This window comes from Rana temporaria, chromosome 3 (assembly GCF_905171775.1).
Source record: "Rana temporaria chromosome 3, aRanTem1.1, whole genome shotgun sequence".
Taxonomy (NCBI): Eukaryota; Metazoa; Chordata; class Amphibia; order Anura; family Ranidae; genus Rana; species Rana temporaria.
In genome coordinates this window covers 71104644-71119421 of record NC_053491.1, presented here as the reverse complement: position 1 = coordinate 71119421, position 14778 = coordinate 71104644, and the positions used below count along the sequence as shown (strand labels likewise).

The 14778-nt window shown below is 39.8% G+C and overlaps 1 protein-coding gene across 1 annotated transcript in view; it reads left to right on the top strand.

The window, feature by feature from the left end:
* Positions 1–14778, top strand: part of PRTG (protogenin) — a 189276-nt gene that overhangs the window by 80785 nt on the left and 93713 nt on the right. The window contains exons 3-8 of the mRNA XM_040342732.1: positions 2935–3079; positions 4976–5109; positions 5355–5492; positions 5610–5768; positions 10008–10167; positions 10572–10819. Coding sequence (XP_040198666.1) covers positions 2935–3079; positions 4976–5109; positions 5355–5492; positions 5610–5768; positions 10008–10167; positions 10572–10819 — 984 coding nt within the window. The remainder of the gene's footprint in view (positions 1–2934; positions 3080–4975; positions 5110–5354; positions 5493–5609; positions 5769–10007; positions 10168–10571; positions 10820–14778) is intronic.

Genomic DNA, 14778 nt, shown 5'->3' with positions numbered 1-14778 from the left:
GCCTAATGCGAGAAGCAAAGTCGCAGAGGCGGTCCCTGGGCGGAAATAGGAAGTGGGACAGGGAGTCCCACTCCTACCAAAGCCCCCAATCCCCCCCCCAAAAAAATTACATGCCAAATGTGGCATGTAAGGGGGCGAGGAGTGCTTAAAGTGGAAGTTCCACTTTTGGGTCGCTTTAATAGATTCAGCATAGATATATTCTAGTGATTTAATATTTCAGTAAAAAGCAGACCTAACATTTGTTAGTAAATTCTGTAGCATCGCACAGATTAGGACAGTTCCATTGCCGGCAAATGACACCAATTTGACATGCGATTTGACATGTCAAATCGTACCAATGTGAACCAAAGCCTAGAAGCCTTTTTTTTTTTTTTTTTTTAAGCTTATTTTGTATTGAAATTCAGCCGGTATCTGCTGAACTGGCCAAATTACGATTCATCTATGGCCAGCTTTAGATCACAGAGGACAACTTGAAAGGCAGATAAGAATATTTTTGTGCTTTCACATTAAAAATCTGACTGCTATAGGCTACTGTTCCACTTTTTATTCTTCTAAGCATTTTTTATTTAAGAGACCAGATATTAATGACTAAGTGTAATGTAGCAGAACACACCAAATCCATACATTGTAAGTGGCATCTCCGAAGAAGGAAGGCTTGCACATTTCCTCCCGTGATTCTGACTGTACTTTGTGTTTTTGTGATGGATGTAGGAAGTACAGGTGGTGTGAACATGGTTTTTAGAAGCCTTGGGGTGGGACATTTGACACAATAGCCAGTGTTGTTTTCTCCAGGTTGTAAACTCGAGAACTACCAACATACTAAAAATAAAGGGGTTAAACTCCTAATAAAAAGGCAATTACATTTACGGTGTTGTGAGGGGGATTGTTTTCATGAACAACATTACCATGTATATAGCTTTGATGTGGGTTCTGTTTTATGGTTTACTTGACCCATCATAGCATTGCTTTTACAGTTTGGGGTTTAAATTGACATTTACACTGATGCAGAAAGTGTAATAACAGATTGCACTTCACAAAAGACTGGATTACTATAGACATTATGCGTTGGCTAAGGACAATAAGCCCACCAACAGCAAAACAAAAAGTCAGAAGAAAGACACTAATTTTGAAAAGAAATGCCACAATATTACACATTTTTACTGTATCATTGCATACTAATCATGATGGAGTAATTATCAGCCTGTTAGTATCTGATATGCTGTGTTTAAATAGCAAGCATAAAGAACACATGGTAATTACCATATGAATTGCTTGCAGGCACATTTTAAACATACAGGAGACCATGCATAATACATGGGATCAGTGAAAGGATGGATTTGTATTAAATCTCTTGCTGCATTGTTATTACTTATTTCTCATAGTTACTGTTGGCCATTGCGGTATACTTTAGCACATTTACATTGGATTTAAGTTTATTGTTTATGCATTAGCTTTAAAGACTTGAATCTTAAAAGAAACAGCTTATATTAACCTGATTTGGGCATTAGGATCATTTTATTTTTTTCTGTGTATTGGTAAAGCTTTTAAGATTGGAGGTTGCATAGAAAAGACACAAAATAATGAATTCCACTCAAAGGCTATTTGTGTTGTATATATAAATGGAAGCACACCTTGCAAATTCAGTGTCAAAGAAAAAAGATGCATTTTGGGATGTTTTTTTTCTGCATATTGGCAGGTTAGTGTATTTAATTTGTGTCTTTCTTAGGATTGTCCATTTGTTTTATTCTTATGCTGTGTACAGACGATCGGACATTCCAACAACAAAACCGTGGATTTTTTTCCAACCAACGGATGTTGGCTCAAACTTGTCTTGCATACACACGGTCACACAAATGTTGACGGAAATTCTGAACGTCAAGAACGCAGTGATGTACAAGACGTACGGAGAGCCGAGAAAAATTAAGTTCAATAGCCAGTGCAGCTTTTCTGCTTGATTCCGAGCATGCGTGGAATTTTGTGCATCAGAATTGTGTACACACAAGTTTTGTTGTCGGAAAATTGGAGAGCCAGCTCTCAAACATTTGTTGTCGGAAATTCCAACAGCAAATGTCCTATGGGGCATACACACGGTCGGATTTTCCGTCAAAAAGCGCACATCGAACATTTGTTGCCGGAAATTGCGACCGTGTGTATGCGGCAATACAGTGTAGATTCTTTGGATTGTGGCCTATAAACCACACCGGTGGTAATATGATTACTATAAGTGAAAGATTTTTGTAGTAGTTGGTTCTTGAGCATTTAAAATCACACTCCTGCTGGGGTATTTTTCTAGGTTTTATCCTCTGCTATCCTTAACCCCAAGCCAAGCTTTTCTCTATGTTTTTTCTCCCAAGAAATCGTTGAAATCGTTTTTAGGCTTTGGCAAACCTCTGCTAAAAAAAATTCGGAGGTCAGGGGGAAAAATGCACTGTACCTTAGTGGTCAGTGGGAATAACTCCCCCCTTACAGTGTTGGTTGGAATGCCACCCTTGCAGATAGCAAAAAATTATTGGTGTCATGCCACGGGTTCTCTCAAGTGGCGTTAGCCCCAGAAATATAGAGGAGGAACTTTGGTGTTTCACAGAATCCTGAGAATGGCTTCCCTAGCCACTCATGTACAGGTGGATTATGTAGACCAGTGGTCATCAACTTTATCCTCAAGGCCCACTAACAGGCCAGGTTTGCAAGATAACTGAAATACATCACAGGTGATATCATTTGCTGCTCAGTGATTGCAGTATTCTAGTCTGCATCTCCCCAAGGTAATACATAAAACCTGGACTGTTGTTGGGCCCTGAGGACAGGGTTGATGACCACTGATGTAGACTATCTCTCAGAATTCTGGGAAGGTGGTTCCACTATAAAGCATTATGTAATTTTGTGTCCTATGCTCCAGAAAGCATATAGTAACAGAGTTGTATTTTCTTATTTCAGCTATGCCTGCCTTTGAAGAGCAGCCAGTTTCCATACAGGTTCAAGAAGGTGGAGTGGCTCGGTTGTCCTGTAAAATAACTGCTAATCCTCCGGCTGTTATTACGTGGGAACTAAATCGCACTGCCCTTCCTCTTGCCATGGACAGGTAAGTGCACAATTTTAAAGAAGAATCAATTTGTTGCCATTAACTTTGCTTACCAATTAAAGTCACGGTGGGTGGCAGATGTTGGGGAGATGGAGGATGAAGAATGGGATGAGGTGTTAGAATCCTGTAAGTTAGTGTCTCCCAAGCTTTCTGACCTTCTCACTCACCTGTACATTTTACATAGTTCCTATTTACCACCTATTTGATTATCCAAATATCGGCCAAATTACAGCCCAGCATGCCCCAGATGTGGTGAAACTAATGGCACCTCGTACCTATCTAATGTTGTCTAGTCCTGTTAATCAAGGATACCGGACACAGGTGGTCAAATTCCTACACAATTGCATGGGTTCCCCACTAACCCTATGCCCTAAGCAATGCCTATTGGGTCTTCTATCCACCTCAGAAGAGGATAAACACCTTCATATTTTTCTACAAGAAACACTCTTTATGGTCAGATTGTTAATTGCACGGGTTAGGCTCAGGGAGTCGCATCCAACTGTACAACAGTGGATTGTGGCCATTAACAATACACTACCCTATACAAAGTCCTATACATTCATAGAGGGTGCCTGAAAAAGTACCACAAGATATGGGATAGATGGTTAGAAAATACTTCTACATGCGTAGTGGATGAATAAATCACTCTGTAAACACCTGCCTTCTGGATATATTTAATTATTCATTTCATACTTCATACTTACATATATAGCAGTCTGCACACCATACACTGTATTACCAAAAGTATTGGGAGGCCTGCCTTTACACGCACATAAACATTAATGGCACCCCAGTCTTAGGGTTCAATACTGAGTTGGCTCACCCTTTGCAGCTATAACAGCTTCAGCTCTTCTGGGAAGGCTGTCCACAAGGTTTAGTAGTGTGTGTCTATTGGAATGTTTGACCATTCTTCCAGAAGCACATTTGTGAGGTCAGGCACTGATGTTGGATGAGAAGGCCTGGCTTGCTGTCTTCACTCTAATTCATCCCAAAGGTGTTCTATCGGGTTGAGGTTAGCCATTCATGTCTTTATGAACCTTACTTTGTGCACTGGTCCACATAATTTGGTGTAGGGGGATTATGGTGTGGGGTTGTTTTCCAGAGGCTGGGCTTGGCCCCTTAGTTCCAGTGAAGGGAAAGCTTAAGACATCAGCATACCAAGACATTTTGAACAATTTCATGCTCCCAACTTTGTGGGAACAGTTTGGGCATGGCCCCTTCCTGTTCCAATTGGACTGCGCACCAGTACACAAAGCAAGGTCAATAAAGACATGGAGTCCTGACCCCAACCCAATAGAACACCTTTGGGATGAATTAGAGCGGAGACTGCAAGCCAGGCCTTCTTGCCCAACATCAGTGCCTGACCTCACAAATGTGCTTCTGGAAACATTCTCATAAACACACCCCTAAATCTTGTGGACAGCCTTGCCAGAAGAGTTAAAGCTGTTATAGCTGCAAAACGTGGGCTAACTCAATATTGAACCCTATGAACTATGTGCGTGTAAAGGCAGGCATCCTAATACTTTTGGCAATATAGTGTATGTATCGGCAACTGTTATTGGCACCACATGTTGTTGATTCTGATATCTGTAATCTGTATGAAACTGGTAACATTCTCCTCTCAATTTTTAGGGGGCATGTTGCACTGTGAATTATCTGTCTTTTTTTATCTCAATAAAGCGTTTGTTTTGTTAAAAAAATGTAATAAAAGAAGAACAAATTTGTAATTGAGCAAAAGTGATTTTGTAGTATTTTACTTGTACGTAACTCAGATCTGATAGTGGCTCGCTTGTTTAAAAACCTCAAAACGTAAATTAAGTAATATGCCATTTATTTAGTTCCATTTGCCTTCAATATACAATCTTCACTCATTGGTATATGTATGCTTATTTAAAGGGTTACTGTGTTATCGAAAGGAATTCTTCAGATCTATGGTGTAACAAAGAAGGATGCCGGAAATTACAGATGTGTAGCTACCTCTATGTCAAACCGACGCAAGAGTGCCGAAGCAACATTGACTGTTGTACCAGGTTTGTTTCCCTGTTGTTGAGTATACATGATTTTATTCAATTGGCTCATTAATAGTCCGTGTCCTGGAATTATTTCCTAATATTCTGATATTGTGAGCCCTTAGTTGTTAGAAATTACTGATGCATAGAAATTGACTATTTATAGTATATTACATTATATTAAGAACTTGGCAAAATGGGTTTATATTTTGCTTATATTTTAACAGTTCTGTCCTGAAATTATTACCTTGCTTTTTCTGAACTAGGCACACCAATGCATCCTTTAAAGAAACCAGTAATCATAGCTCCTCCTCAGAATACTACAGCCTCTCTGCACCAAACTGTTACACTGGAGTGTATGGCTACAGGAAACCCAAAACCTATAGTGTCCTGGAGCAGGCTGGGTAAGAGCATATATATTTTTCACAAACATTGATTACTCATGGATGATGTTACAATGTTTATATTATTCATTCTGGTGCTTAAGAAGGCAGAACAATAAAAAACTATTTCTATCCTAGACCAAAAGCCCATTGATGTCTTTAATACAAGAGTGCTGGGGAATGGGAACCTTGTTATAGCCGACGTGAAGGTACAACATGCAGGTGTATATGTGTGTAGAGCGACGACTCCGGGAACTCGCAACTTCACAGTGGCAATGGCTAGTGTTGCAGTTCTAGGTAAGATTGGTTTGTTACCTTGCTTTTCCCATAAGGGATTTTTTCATAAGATGTGGTCATTTCTGTAATGTGATGTCTGCATTATAAGCACTAAGAGTAATGCACATGGGTCATCCCGAACCTGTCAAACTCCATTTTCGTCTCCCTTTTCCTTCCTTTCCACCCCCAAACCCAGAAATTTTACAACGATACCTGATGATACAATTTAGTCATTTTAGATCTTTAGAAAACATATGCGACCTGATCTGTCTTAAAGCAGTATTAAACCCAAACCCAAAAATGTAATATATTGCAGCTTTCCAAACACTAGTTGTGGTGGGCTTTGTTCGTTTTCTTTTTTTTATGCTTTTTTCCTCTGTTTTCACTGATCTGGCCAGTAACACACCTCCTGTATTAAAGTGCCCCCACTATGGATGAAAGGGCACAGGGGGCACCTTTGGACAGAAACATTGGGCCAGATTCACATAGGTTAGTGGATCTTTAGATCCGCGTAACCTATGTGATTTAACCACTTCAGATCCGTAGGACGTCCTGGGACATCCTGGACTTTGAGTGGTGATATCTGAATGATGCCTGCAGCTGCAGGCATCATTCAGATATCTCTGTCTTCAGCCGGCGATTCTGTGCACCAGAAGAACGATCAAAGCGGCGGTTACGGCGCTCGATCGTTCTTCTAGGCAGCGGGAGGGGACGCCCCCCTCCCGCCGCCATCCGGTGCTTCTCCGGGCTCTCCCGTGCCATCGGGGGCCCGGAGAGCGAATCGGCCGGCGCGCGTTGCTGAACCATAGAGATGACTGGTGACCAGACGGTCACAGTCATCTCTATGACCGTCGGAGGGCCGGGCGCGACGTTATGACGTCACGCCCGGTACCCGGAAGTAAACAAAGCCGCAACCGCGGCTGTCGGCATGTAATCGGTGAAATGTTTTTCACCGATTTCATGCTTGTAAGCCTGTAGGAGAGATGTGGGGTCTTATTGACCCCACATCTCTCCATAAAGAGGACCTGTCACAGTGATTCCTATTACAAGGGATGTGTACATTCCTTGTAATAGGAATAAAAGTGATCAAAAAAAAAAAAATTCAAAAAAAGTGTAAAAATAAAAAAATGAAGTAAAAAAAAAAAAAAATAATAAAAAAAATAATTTAAAACGCCCCTGTCCCGGTCGCTCGCGTGCAGAAGCGAACGCGCATGCAAGTCCCGCCCACATATGTAAACACCGTTCAAACCCCACATGTGAGGTATCATCGCGTGCGTTAGAGCGTGTGCAACAATTCTATCACTAGAGCTACTCTGTAACTCAAAAATAGTAACCTGTAACCTGTAAAAATTAAAGCGTCGCCTATGGAGATTTTTAAGTACCAAAGTTTGGCGCCATTCCATGAGTGTGCGCAATTTTAAAGCGTGACATGTTAGGTATCTATTTACTCGGCGTAACATCGTCTTTCACATTATACAAAAAAATTGGGCTAACTTTACTGTTTTGTTATTTTTTAATTCATGAAACTGTTTTTTTCCCTAAAAAAAGGCGTTTGAAAAATTATTGCGCAAATACCGTGCGAGAAAAAAAGTTGCAATGACCGCCATTTTATTCCCTAGGGTGTCTGCTAAAAAAAAATATATAATGTTTGGGGGTTCTGATTAATTTTCTAGCAAAAAAATTTTGATTTTTACATAAAGGAGAACAGTGCCAAAATAGGCCCGGTAACGAAGTGGTTTAGATGCGCCGCCGCAAGTTTTTGAGGCAAGTGGGTAATTCACAAAACACTTACCTCAAAACTTGCGGCGGCGTATCGTAAATCCCCCAGGGGAATTCAAATTCCGTGGCTAGGGGGAGTGTACTATTCAAATCAGGCGCGTTCCCGCGCCGATCGAATAGCGCATGCGCCGTCCAGAAATTTTACCAGCGTGCATTGCTCCAAATGACGTCGAAAGGACGTCATTGGTTTCGACGTTTACGTAAATTACGTCCATCCGTATGCGCGAACGACTTACGCAAACAACGTAAAAAATTCAAATTTTGGCGCGGGAATGACGGCCATACTTAACATTGGCTGCGCCTCATAGAAGCAGGGGTAACTATACGCCGGGAAAATCCTTACGTAAACGGCGTAAATTGACTGCGTCGGGCCCGCGTACGTTTGTGAATTGACGTATCTCGCTGATTTACATATTTTCGGCGTAAATCAGCGAGAACGCCCCCAGTGGCCATTTTAAAATTGCAGTTAAGATCCAACGGTGTAACACAGTTACACCTGTCGGATCTTAGGCATATCTATGCATAACTGATTCTACATCGAGAGTTAGATGTTCTAGCAAATGTAAATACACTAACAAATTGAAGGTGAACTTCAGCTAATACTTTAAAATCAAACCGTTTATAAAAAAGTTACATACATAAATAAAAGCTGATAATTTTAAGCACCCCTCCCAGTGGCAAATGGTTTGTTTCATCCCTGCAACTACAAGAACGTTTGTTCTGTTGAAAAACAATGGATTTACTGGCTGGATCAACAGATAAAAATAGAAGAAAGAACCCCTGAAAAAGGAAACAAATGCAGCCATCACATCTAAGAATTAGTAAGCTGCAATATAATAAATGTTTGCTTTTGGGTTTGATACTGCTTTAACCTCTCATTTTACCCACTGCATAGCACTTCATTGATAATATGTCTTAATATTTATAAATTTTCTGTTTCTATACTTACAGTATATTGCTATTAATAAACAGATTTGACCATACATGCTAGGGGAAATAATATATGCAGCTTGTATACCAAGTGAAATCCCAATTTTTCTTTTGTTTGCTCTGCATTGTGAATATATTTGCTATCCATGTAAAAGCATAGGTGGAAATGTTTGAAGTGAATGTCGAATGATATAAAGAAAAGAAAACAAATCTCAGTAGTTCCAGAGGGCAAATGCCTTAAATACCTTTGTAGCTTGCTCTAGAAAAAAATATATGTATCTATATATATATATATATATATATATATATAATAGATAGATAGATATAGATATAATGTATATCTATATATATATATACAGTATATATATATATATATATTAATATTATAATGCCTTATTTGCTGCTTTAAAGTGAACCAGACCTTGTCTAAAACATTTCTGAGGTAGCAACAGTGCTAAAGTTACAGGCATCTTGTAAGACTGGCTAGTACCTATTAGTCATCAATGTCTATGTCCCTGCTGAGCCTTTTGGATCCTAGGTCCAAGTTAATATATTGGGCCTCAATGTCTGTCCAGGGCCCAGATTCTCAAAGGAGTTACGACGGCGTATCTCCAGATACGTCGTCGTATCTCTGAGTCTGAGCCGTCGTATCTATGTGCCTGATTCTTAGAATCAGTTACGCATAGATTTCTATTAGATCCAACCGGCATAAGTCTCTTACGGCGTCGGATCTTAACTGCATATTTACGCTGGCCGATAGGGGCGTGTACGCTGATTTACGCCTAGAAATATGTAAATCAGCTAGATACGCGAATTCACGAACGTACGCCCGGCCGACGCAGTACAGATACGCCGTTTACGTTAGGCTTTTCCCGGCGTAAAGTTACCCCTGCTATATGAGGCGTGCATGCAGCGTACCAATGTTAAGTATGGACGTCGTTCACGCGTCGAATTTTGAAAATGTTTACGTCATTCTGTTTTCAAAAGCCAGAACTTCATGGGGCAGAAAAGATTCAGGCATTTACCAGTTTAAGGGGGTGAAGTTTAATTCCAACTTGGAGAAAAGTTGAAGCCTCATTGTTTATCCTGGTCCTTAGATCCAAAAGTGACCCCACAGTAGCACTAGGAATGATTTGAAGACCAACACAGATACTTCCAGGCCCCGCATGTACTTCAACAGTGTTGTTGACTCACAAAATAATTTAGGCAAGGTCAGGTCTCTTTAAATTGGGGAAAATGTGGAGGAACATGATCACATTGCCTCCAGATAATTATACCATTGCATCCGTTGTTTTCACTAACCACAAAATTAACCATGCAAGAGGATTATGATGATTTTGAATGTTTAGTAGGCCTAGTGATGTTTTTGTTAAAACTCTGCAAGTCCCATGCTGTCACTTGGAGCCTGCACTCTCAGGATGTTTCTTACCAGTTGTCAAATGATTACGATACAATTTTTGGAAATATATATAACATTATTATATACATTGATGGATTATTCAGAAAGATTATGTTTTACATCTTCACCCTGTAATGTTTTAATCCCTGAAGCACCTCCATCCTTTGTTGAACGGCCAGAGAGTTTGACAAGGCCACGCGCAGGGACAGCTCGATTTGTATGTCAAGCTGAAGGAATTCCAATGCCAAAAATCTCATGGCTCAAGAATGGAAGAAAGATACATTCTAATGGAAGAATCAAAATGTACAATAGGTAGGAAGACAATGATTTGACAGTGATTGATGTACATGTCACTACAGCCCCATACACACGATCGGAATTTCCGATGGAAAAGGTCAGACAGACTTTTTCCATTGGAAATTCTGACCGTGTGTATGCCCCATCTGATTTTTTCCATCGGCAATTCCGACCGTGTGTATGCCCCATCGGATTTTTTCCATCGGCAATTCCGAGGAATTCTGTTGGAGTTTAGATAAAAAAACATATTCTCTTTTACTCTGATGGAATTCTGTCGGAATTCCAATGTGATTTTGGATGGTCAAAAGTCAGACCGTGTGTATGGGGCTTTACAGTATATGTAGTCATTTCCATGAAGAATAAAACAGTGCATTCATATTTAAATTTACAAATAATCTGTTTCTCTTTTTTCACTTTAGTAAATTGGTAATCAATCAGATTATCCCTGAAGATGATGCCCTATACCAGTGTATGGCAGAAAATAGTCATGGCTCCATTCTTTCCCGGGCAAGACTTACAGTAATAATGTCTGAAGACAGGCCAAGTGCTCCTCGTCACCTTCGAGCTGAGACAGTGTCCAGTTCAGCCATTATATTGTCGTGGGAAAGGCCGCTGTACAACTCAGAAAAAGTCATTGCTTATTCTGTGCATTACATGAAGGCGGAAGGTGAGATTAAGTCAATTGCAATGTGTGTTTAGAAAAAAAGCCTATAGATTTCTGACAGCTGCAAGAGCCTTTGTCCCTTTTATAGGATTTCCCTTCCCAGAGCTACCCTAGTTTTCAATCAAGAATGCCTAATGAGCATCTACAAATTCTGTTACCACATCAAATGGGTCATTGTAATGAAGCAATGCATTTTACCTTTTTGGTTTGATCACACTACTACTACTACTAAAGTTTCAATAGTTACTACTCTTATATTTAAAAGTATAAAATAATAATAAAACACAATGAATTCTACTTTTAACATATGATTATGTAAGTAACAACATCCATTACAATAGAATCTAAAAATAAACTACAAAAAAATTGAACTTTTAAGGTACTAAAAAGGGTTTACCTCACATGTACGTCAATAAAAAATATAAAATTGTTATTTTAATAGATTTTAGTCATCCTTTATAGATTACTATATTTCTATAACTAACTATATATATATATATACATATATATATATATATAAAAAGCTAGTTTCCACTTCAAAAAATGTATGTTGATCAAAGAAAGACAACAGGTGTTCTTTAAAAAGGGACAGATCTTGCATTTAAATGAGCGGGTTAATGTGCTAGGCAAGCGAAAAGGTCTGATGAGAGTACACGAGTGTATTAATTCCTTGTTAGCAATTTGGAAGCTCTACAAAGGGTGTAGTGATTCTGTTTGTAGGCTGGTCTCGCCCCCTATTATGGCCATTTTATCAGGCCTCCGCATGAGGCCCAGTGGCTCATTCACTCCAAGAACAAGGCCCTTTAATTTGAGCCTAAGGATCTTGTTTAGCAGGTCAAAAATCGTGCCACGACATTCCTAATTAAGAAACCATCAACGGCCCTGTTGTGAGATGCCAGTAATCTTGTCTAATTAAAATCCTTTTTAGTCGTTTCAGATATGTGGGAAAGCTCAATAGTGGAATTTGGTTCAGGGTTTTGTTTATACATTTAATGGCAATGGGTGGTGGGGGAGTTTTGATTAAGTTGACATGCATTTTGGTGTGAAATGGTCTTGAACCACAACAGCCTTCAACAACCTTATTCCGCTTACCAGTTCCTATGTATAGGAATTAAGGAGCAACAAAGGCAACAGCAGTAATGCAAACCTTTGCATATTTCAATATGAATTGCTGAAATTTTTCCTAAGCTCATTAAGACACAACACATTTATAGAGTGAATTCTCTTTCCGTGCCCCCGCCTTCATCTTCTCCAACTGCTGTAATAGATTTCAACTATATAATCGCCTCTTTTACAATACGGCTTTTTGTGCGTTTGTTGTTTCTGATAAAACGGCTTGTTGCTGAATGGTGTGGCTCAGAAAATGAAGTTTGTTTTTAATTACACGGATTTAAGATGTAGGAATTCTTAGTGGTTAAATGGTTACTCCATTAACAGTTTTTTTTTTTCATTGAAGAAGTTTACCAAAAACTTGTGCGTAGTTGTGGAACACTTGTTGATTGTTACTTTTAATGAGCCTTGGTTTTATTTAGATACAGATTCAATATAGGACAACACAATGCACTGGCACACAGAAACATCCTGTTTCTTTATCCATTTTTGTTATTGACAAAAAATTTGATTAAATTGGAAACACATAACATATATATATACAATTCTTTTTTTATTTATGATCCCCCAAAATGCATTTGGATTTTTATCCTTACATCCGATTAAATAAAATTACTCATCCTGGACTGAACAAATCAATGTGATACTTTTTTATTAGTATTATAGTATTAGGCCCAGATTCCTGTAGGGCGGCGTAACTATGTGCGGGCGTAGCGTATCTTATTTTCGCTATGCCGCCGCAACTTAGAGAGGCAAGTGCTGTATTCACAAAGCACTTGCGTCCTAAGTTACGGTGGCGTAGCATAAATGGGCAGGCGTAAGCGCGCGTATTTCAAAGTAGGCAGGTCGTGGGCGTGTTGTATTTAAATTAAGCTTGATCCCATGTAGATGCATGGCCGAACGAACGGCGCATGCGCACGCATGCTCAGTATCACGTCGTATTTACGCCCAAAGATACGCCGGTTCAATGCCTGTGATGTGAACGTAACCTACGCACAGCCCCATTCACGTACGACTTACGTAAACGACGTAAAAAGATACGCTTGTTTCGACGTCCATACCTTGCATGGGCTGTGCCACCTAGAGACCAGCTTTATCTTTACGCCGGCGTATGTCTTGCATAAACGGCGTAACTAATTGCGACGGGGCGTACATACGTTCTTGAATCGGCGTATCTTGCTCATTTACATATTTGATGCGGAAATCAACAGAAGCACCACCAAGCGGCCAGTGTAAATATGCACCCAAGATTCGATGGCGTAGGAGACTTACGCCACTCGTATCTTGGCAGAATTTAATGCGTAACTGATTCTATGAATCGGGCGCATAGATACGACGGCGCCCATTCGGACTTACGACGGCGTAAGTCTTTGAGAATCTGGGCCTTAGTATTTATTAGTTATACTGTTGCCTACAAGAGTTAGGACACAAACAAACAAAGATGTTGTGGTTGCCACGCATACTTCGATATAACATTTATTTTCCAAATGATCTCTTCGGTTAGGAATCTATAGTTGACAACCCATTTGATTGACATGCCACACTGATATGCCACACATGGGGAAGTGGATTTCTATTGATAATAAAGTTATGATCATAACGTGAGATTATTCAATTATAAATGGCATCTTTTTTTCCACCATCTTATAATCTGATCTGTCAAATTCACGAACAAAATATCTCAGTGCTGCTGATTGATGCAAAATGATCAATAATATTTTTACCCTACTCTACTCAGTTTGATCAAATCCAATCTAAATTAAGTTTAAATCAATCAGAAAGGAAGTTATGGCTATTTAGTTGTTTGCGGATTTGATTGTTTTAATAGAATTGTACATCGATTGGATTTCTAAAAAAATCTATACATGTATGGTCACCATTAGTCAGCCAAATATAACCCCTCCTACTCTCATAATGCTCCAGTTTTTTATGCCAGTGTCTTAGGAGAATGAACATCTCCTCTTTCTTTCTGCATTTAATAAAGTACAATTAAACTAAAAAAAAAAAAAAAAACCTGTTGGCAGGGATGGTTTTTATTACAGAAGAGACCCTATTGGTCTTTTCTGTCATTCATGCTTCTCCCTGCCTGTCAGTGGTAATGAACATTTAGCCACTCATGCTCAGCTCAGTATACATTTGCAGCACCCCTCTTTGCTGTGACTGCTGTGCGCTTTTTGCAGGAGTGATGTAATTGCGACCCGGCCATTCAAGTGGCCGGACAGACTGAACCAGGAATGAAGGGAAGATGGAAGCGCCCTTGACTAGCGGTAGTGCTTGCAGCACATTGCTGGAAGAGATCATTTTACAGGTATATCCGCCCTAATGTGCTTATATGCTGCGCATACTAGCACATTATGGCTACCACTCTTCCTAAGGGCCTAATAAAAAAGATGGCAGAGTTTAATTCCGTTTAAAGATTCTCTTGGGCCTTATAGCATTAATCATCTGGTTCTTAGACTTGCAAGGCTACAACCTTGTCTTCTGTTAACATGTTTGCTAAATTCTACTAGGTGTATATTCAGGCCTCTTGTGATGCTAGCTTCGAACGTATGTTTGTTGCTTTGAAGGGCTTGCCTTCAAGACTTTCATTTGCTGTTTTGCTATGTTGGACTGGTTTTGGACATCCGTTTTGTATCAGAATTCAATTTCTACTGGTATGTGGCCAGTTATAGTCTAACAAACATGTCTTGCTTATCCTCTTAACCTCCCTGGCGGTCTTCCCGAGACTGACACGGGGTTAGATTTTCTTGCTACTATCGGTAACCCCGTGTCAGTCTCGGGCTTGCCTCGCTAGATCCACAGGCACTTTTTACTTACCTTGTCCCTGGATCCAGCGATGCCACCGCGCTGTG